Source organism: Lupinus angustifolius, chromosome LG08, assembly GCF_001865875.1.
Source record: "Lupinus angustifolius cultivar Tanjil chromosome LG08, LupAngTanjil_v1.0, whole genome shotgun sequence".
NCBI classification, from domain to species: domain Eukaryota; kingdom Viridiplantae; phylum Streptophyta; class Magnoliopsida; order Fabales; family Fabaceae; genus Lupinus; species Lupinus angustifolius.
In genome coordinates, this window is record NC_032016.1 from 17,708,153 (window position 1) to 17,716,140 (window position 7,988).

Below are 7,988 nucleotides of genomic sequence, written 5' to 3' on the forward strand. Positions count from 1 at the left end.
TTAAAGAAGTGGAGAATAGTTAGAGTATAAACATGCAAATGGAAGAGGGAAGAAACAACCTGGGTCAACGCAGAAAAATGTGGAATAATGCCTACAACAGCAAGGTTTGCTCATTAGTGATGGGGATTGCGCAAAGAAAGAAATTGATGCAAAATTATTAGGTTGTGTTTGTATATTGAGAAAAAGATGTATATTTTTATGATATAAGAGTTTTTTTTTGTAACGTCACTCATCATCATTTATATTTAATCATTTTTTATTTTTAAATTTTTAAATATAAATAATACAAATAAATGATGAAGATGTAGTGACTATATCAATTTTTATATTATCAGTATATAAATATTATACTCTTATATATTTTGGTGTATTTTTTGTTGTCTTTCTCAAACTAATTGTTTGTCTATCAAATCATATATTATTTTATTTTCATAAGTTAATAATGTTCCAATGCATTTATAAAATAATTAAGAATCATGAAATATTTGTTTTTCAATCCATCATTATTCTGATTTGATATTATTGGGGCACCAAAAGTAATACTTGCAGAATTGGTCACCAACGATGAAATAAATCCCAAAGAATAGATATAAGATAAGCATGGAAAAGAATTTATTGATTATATTCGACCAATTGTATCTATATTCATATGGAGGTGTTTGTAACCGGTACTTATAACTGATGCATATTATAACAAAGAACTTGAGTCAAATATACAATGTTTATTTTTTTGTTTTTCTACGTCATTTTAATACTAGACAATGTGAGATATCATATAATAACATATTTCAAGTATCCCAAAAATCTCCACATTAATTGAAGTAGACAAATATCTCACTTCTTAGAAAACCTACACAATAATCTACACATTAGCGAATATATCACTCTCCATCTTGCTCAATGTGTAACTCTCTTTAACATCTTCTCCACATAAGAGCATGCTCCCTACAACATAAGCATTTGTGAGTATCCTTGGCGACGTTACCAAATTCCTTATCTTATTCTCTCTACTCCATATTCTTTTTTAATATTTGATTGTTTGCTTATTCCCAACAATTAGTATCAGAGCCAAGTTAGTAGATTACTCTCAATCCATTTATTATATTCATAGTGGAGAAGTTCCATGGAAATTGTAACTTTGGATTATGGCAAATGAGGATAAATAATGTATCAGTTGGACAAGGTCCATCAAAGACACTGCGAGAGGATAACATATGAGATGAGTTGAAGGATAAGGCAACTTGGTGAGACCATGTGGGGATCAAAGTTGTGTTGGATTTAGAACCTAGGAAGTGCTTGGATTGAGACCAAGGTGAAATAGGAACTTAGTTGTTGAGTCAAACTCTACGAGAGGTACTCACAATATCTCTCTATATGTTAGAGAGAATGGTCTCATTTAAGATGAGAAGTGAAATATCTTTATGATGTGTTTGCAGGTCCTAGTAAATGATATTAATTGCTAGAGGATTCTTAAAAGGATGGGGGCTGGCTGACTTTGATGCATGCTATAACACATATATTGACTTTGACGCACGGTGTAAAACATGCATTGGTAGAGATGTATGGTGTGATATTGATATTGGCTTAGATACAATGGTGTGACACGAGCATTTGTTGGCATTATTGATGCAAGGTGTGTGATGTGGGTATACTTCTTATAGTTGAGTATGATAGTTCTTTTGAACTATGATTGTTGGAGTAGACAATGGTGTTGTGGTTGAGACTTTTGAAAGAAGCTCCAAGGTCTAGTTTGATTGAGTATTGAATATGACTGGTATTGGTGAACTTTGGTGTATAGATTCTATAATATCGAAAAAACATCTTATCAATGGAGAGCTAACCTCTTGGTAATAATATATGTATATATTAAATAAAAAAATCATATGAAAATAAGTTATCGATTTTAAAACTAGATATTAAAAACACCAACTATTTATATTTTCTTATTTCTTCAACAAGTTTTCTTATTTCCTTCACAAATAGAAACTTAAAAGTCAATATAATTTATTCTTTTTTGTTAGTTTATTTACTTTTCTCTCTTTTCCTTTTTTATATAGGTTAGACAAAATTAGATATTGAATAAAGGAAATCTCTTAAGTACGGATTCGTCAAACACCTTTATGTGTCAGTGTCCGACACGTATCCAACACGGATGCGCTCGGATTCGCGAATGATACATATCCATAGAGTATCCAAAAATTAAAAAAATAAAATAAAATAAATAAATATTAAGACACGTATCCGATTCGCTTTCAATAAAATATATGATATATGGATTTGTTTTCAGTAAAGTATAGGATATATAGATTCGTTTCTAATAAAACAGGATAAGATAAATTCGTTTCCAACAAAACAGGATAAGATAGATTCGTTTTCATTAAAATAGAATAAGATAGATTTGTTATGGAGGACAATGATTTTAAATTTCTATTATATTATTTTATACGCGTATCCTAAATGTATCGTATCGTGTATTTTAGAAAAAATATGTGTCAACGTATCGGATACGTATCGTATCCGACATATTTATCAGTATCCGTGCTTCATAGAAGGAAACTCATGACCTACATGACACATTAGCTTGTAGGTTGGATGTGGTATAAGCTTGCAAATTTATGTAACTAAATAAGGAAAAAACATATAAAAGAAGGGAATCAAGTTGGAAAAATAATAATAAAATTGATCTTTATTGATTTCAGCATTAAAGCTTGCTAACAACTTGGAAAAGTTAATAGTATATCTATCTCTCAATACAAGAGATTAGAGGTTAAATATCAAAAGAAAGCTTAAATTTCAATCCTTGTAACGACCATAAGTGGCTTTATAAGCAAACTCCAAATATCCATCAACTTCAAAATATCCAACCTAGAAAGTTGATTAGCCTCTATATATATATGATTGAACTTTCTTAGAAAGGACAAAGAAAAATTAATTGGGGTGCTGAAACTGCATGATATACATGTATAGTTCATTTTCTTAGCTTTTCATCACAAATTTGTCCATAAGATCAATCAATATGGCAAAATTAAGAGCCTTTATGGCCAACCAAGGTATGCTCTTATGACTTAAGCCTTTTTCATTTGGCTATAATCCTTCAACTTCTTCTTTGAAATTCTTGGACATCTAAGTGGTGAGATTGGTATCACGTGTAGAATGATTTTTATTGAGATAATGGAGAAAAAATATAAATGTTTTGGAAAAGTTAATTGTCTTCTTTTGCAATTTAGAGCTAAAGAAAGGGAAATGTGATTTTTAATTATTTGTTTATGACAACAGCAAAAGAAAGTTGAGAAGTTGTTCTTTTACTTCAAGCAATATTTTAAATTGCGGTTACGGTTGCGTTAAGATCACAGTTATGGTTACTGCAATTGTAGTCGTAATTTCGGTCATTGTTGTAGTTATTTTGATTGCAGTCATTGCAGTGTGAACTATCTTGTGATAAGAAAAATATTTTTGAATTCGACGCGATCTGATGCGGCCTGATACAATCCAAATACGGTCCAATATGGTTGTGTTACGAACCGATACGATCACATAATTGTGATTTGGTGTCACACTACAGTGTGATGTGGTTGTGACGGTCACCACAACCTCAATATTACGGCAGCATCACGTGACAAAGTATGAAAATTGAATTAGTGACTTGGATTAAGCCTAATAAACTAATGAACATAAACTAAGGTCTATATGATATTGTTTTACAAGCTTTTTTGATGCTCATGTTGATTGAATTGATTTCATAAATTGCCTACAATTGTACATTGGATTGTTCAATATTTTATTTTTTCTCTTTTCTTATCACCATATCGTTCAAAAGTGAGCACATCATTTTTCACTTGTGAGTGACAGATTGTGATTTCTGGTTTCAGATGTGAAGAAACAAAGCCATGCCCAAAAAAGCATCAACTTCCATGAAGAGTACCACAAGGCATTAAGGACAAAATCCTATGCTGATTTCTACAATAAGGCACAATCACTTGCAAACCAAAATAAATTTTCAGAAATTCCACTTGCACCATGCCAAGAAACTATACCTTCCATTGTTGATACAACAATCATTTCAAAGAAACCAAAGCTTAAAAATCTCATGCTTAGTTACTTTGACATTAGTGCTGAGGCTTCACACACTTGCAGCCATATTCTTAAAAGCCTTAACCAAGTTCAATGCAATTACCAATTCATTCAAAGAGCACTAGACATCATGGATTATGATTATGACTCTCTACAAAGTTTCAAACTAATCATTATTGAACTCAACTCATTCATGTTCTCAAATAACCCTTTTTCAAACCTTAATGACTTCAAGCACCTTAGTGATAAACACTCAGAAGTATTGCACCATTTGAAAACAATGAAGAAAAACGTGGTAAGAAAAATTAAGCTTAAGAAGTATTTGAAGAATACACAAAGAATTTGTATTACAGCAACTTTTGGCTTAATAGCAGCCACAGTTATAGCAACACATACTCTAACAGCAACAATCATGTGTCCAACAATTCTCAGCTTCCCATATAAGAAACTTAAGTTGAAGCTTCAAAAGTTAAGCTTTTCTAGAAGCAGGTTTCTTGGTAAAGTTTGTGACCAGCTTGACATAGCAGCAAAAGGAACTTATATATTGAATAGAGACTTCGATACATTGAGTAGAATTGTGGCTAGACTCAATGGTGAAATTGAACATAACAGGAAAATGGTGCAGTTTTGTTTGGACAGAAAAGAGGATAAGTTTTGTTTGCAAATGATGAATGAACTTAAGAGAAGTGATGTTGGGTTTAGGAAACAAGTGGAGGAACTTGAAGAGCATGTGTACTTGTGCCTTGTGACAATTAATAGAGCAAGAGGTTTGGTTATTAAGGAAATGACAGAATGTTGTGTAGAACAACACTTTGGAATGTAGACAAGTAAATGATGTGTTATGTATATATGTAAGAAAATCTTGTACAGTGTGATTAAGATTGGGTTTGGTGTAAATTATGATTTGACAAGTGATTATTTTTAGAGGGTAGTTTATTTTTAGTTTGAGAATCACATCTGAACCATGGTTTTGGCTTGATTGTAAATAGAAAATAAATAAATAAAACTGAACCATGATTCTTTTTCTTTACACTTTTATACAGCTACTCAAAAAGGATAAAGAGTGACAAATAAAAGTCTATGCAGGAAAAAAATATTTTAAGGTAATTATGCAAGTTTTCCCATTGTTTTAAATACATACAATATTTACTATTTCTCAATTAATAATGTTGTGGAGTTATTTGGCAAAAAAAAGTAAAGGGTATTTGTAGCTTTTGAAGTGGTTTTCTTAAAACAGCTTCTATCTGATTGAGCAAATAACACTCTTTACTCCAAGTCTTGTCCCATGAGTCTGTCTTTATTCTTGTTCATCCATTCATGTATTGACACAAAAAATATTAAATATTTTTTTCTAATTTAAGTTATCATAACCTTCTGAATTATTATTAAGCCCTTTTATTTTTTCATTAAATTATAAAATTATCAAACTCCCCACTTTTATTTCATTTCTTTTTACTTATGATTGGTTAGAAAAATAATTAATTATAAATTTTTAACTTAAATATATTTTTTAACCAATTACAAACAATAATATATAGAGTAGCACATCATATGAGACAATAGATATAATCCAAAAATATCCTAATTTAGACTTTTAACGAATGTTCACAATTTTCACATAGCTTTATAATTATAAGCTGCACGTTGACTCTTATGGCCTACAAGCATACAACTATAAACTAGTTTTGATGAACACATATTTATTTTTTTAAAATAAAAATATACCATTAAACTGATTATAAATTTCAATGAAAATGTAAGGAAAAAAGTATCGTTATAGTTAGGATAAATCAGTTAGGTACACTCCTTATGTGAAAACAAGTGAAGGGACAAAACTGACTTATATATAATAAACAATCTAGCTATCAAGATAGTTGTTCTAACTAACTTGGCACGAAACCAATTCCTTCATGTCACTAACTTGGTCTAGCCCCATACAAATGTGATGTATGTATCCAATAGATAAACTATACAACAATGACTAAAGTTGAGTCATTAATCATCTAATACTATCCTTCATGTTGGAGTGGTTAGTTGTTAATCACTACAAACTTGGACAAGAGATAAGAAACCGGTGAAGGATTTAATGCTTTAGGGTCTGCTTTCGAGTTGAGTTTTGGAGGGAAGAGAAGAAATAAATGAAAGGATTGAGAGCCATAAAATACATTTGTGAGATGATTCTAAAACATTTTATTTCACTTCCAAAACTCAACTCGCAAACGAACCATCGGTCGACAAATAAACAATTTGCCTAGTTTTGATGATATGCAAAGGGATGGGAATGTAGTCATTTCTTGGAAAGAAGTTTCAATACCTGATTCCAATTCAGCCATAACTGAATTTGTTGGAGCGGAAGATCTATGGAGAAAATATAATAGAGAAAATGACACTGAGAATTTAATGTGGTTCGGTAATTTGCATACGTCCACAGCTGAAGAGTAACAATGATTATTCCACTGTGATAAAAGAGAACTACAAGTGTTTCACTCACTTCCCAAAATCCAAGTACACCCAATTTCACTCTAACTCAAGTATTTCTCACACAATTAGAACAAGAGTACAAGAAGAGAGAATATGCACTAAGCTAAGTATTTGGTGTGTCTTACAATGGCATGGAACACTCCTATTTATAGCCAAAGCTCTTGAAGATTATATGGTCAAAGGGTAAAGAGCATTAATGTTGGTTTCATCATAACCACTTCTTTTTACTTGGCTAGAAATTTTCCCTTTCTTCAAGATGACCTCTAGCCACTTCTTTCTTTTGCTTGGCTCAAGAAAGTCTTTTTATCATCTTTTTCTTTTAGCCAATATTCAATAAATCTCCACTTTGGCTAAAAGACTATCACAGTTATTCTCTTGCTACTCTTCTTCATGCTCACTAGAGATTCTGAACATTAATCAAGTCCAGACAATGTCTGAACTTGGTAGTTAGAACTGGTTTCGTCATCATGTCCGCCGGATTATTTGCAGTGGGCATTTTCTCCATTCTAACAACTCATTTCTCCACTATGTCTCTGATAAAGTGCATCTGAATATCAATATGCTTAGTTCTTTCATGATACATTGGATTCTTTGTCAGATGTATAGCACTTTGACTATCACAATAGATGGTTGTTTCTTCGAGTTGTATACCCAACTCTTCAATTAAACCTTTCTCTCAAATGGCTTCCTTTACAGCTTCTGTTAATGCGATGTACTATGCCTCAGTTGTAGACAAAGCAACAATTGATTGTAGTGTTGCTTTCCAATTAATAGTACAACCACACAGTGTAAAGACATATCCGGTGAGCGATCTTCGCTTATCTAGATCTCCATCATAATTCGAGTCAACATATCCAATGATCTTGTTTCCAACATCTTTGACTTTATCATACGAAAGTCCAATATTTGTGGTACCTTTTAGGTAGCGCATAATCCACTTCACAGCCTTCCAGTGAACTTTACCAGGATTTGCCAAATATCTACTTACCACACTTACTGCGTGAGCAATATCAGTCTAGTGCACACCATGACATACATGAGACTGCCAACCACACTAGCATAAGGTACACTTGACATCTCATCTTTTTCATTCTCAGTTTGTGGACACAAGGCCATTGAAAGTTTGAAATGAGTCGCCAATGGAGTAGTGACTGGTTTAACATTTTGCATGCCAAAGCGTTCCAACACTTTCTCAATGTACTTATTTTGTGACAGAAAGAGTGTCCCCTCTTTTCTATCCCTCTGAATCTCCATTCCCAGAATTTTCTTTCCAGCTCCCAAGTCCTTCATTTCAAACTCTGAGCTCAATTGAGCTTTCAAGTTTCTAATGTCTGACATGTTCTTACTTGCGATCAACATGTCATCAACATACAAAAGCAAATATATAAATGACTTATTTGCAAGCTTCTTGTAGTAGACGCAACTATCATGTTCAC

At 32.1% G+C, this 7,988-nt stretch overlaps 1 protein-coding gene across 1 annotated transcript; it reads left to right on the forward strand.

Annotated features, from left to right (window-relative positions):
- On the forward strand, positions 3,017-4,894 carry LOC109353951 (UPF0496 protein At1g20180-like). The gene is made up of 2 exons (XM_019596304.1): positions 3,017-3,050; positions 3,870-4,894. The coding sequence occupies exons 1-2, from the start codon at positions 3,017-3,019 to the stop codon at positions 4,892-4,894; spliced, it is 1,059 nt and encodes a 352-aa protein (XP_019451849.1).

Excerpts from the sequence above, each read along its gene's own strand:
- LOC109353951 (XM_019596304.1), top strand. The coding sequence starts at position 3,017 with ATGGCAAAATTAAGAGCCTTTATGGCCAACCAAG. Across the intron at positions 3,051-3,869 it reads AGCCTTTATGGCCAACCAAG|ATGTGAAGAAACAAAGCCAT; the intron begins GTATGCTCTTAT and ends TTCTGGTTTCAG.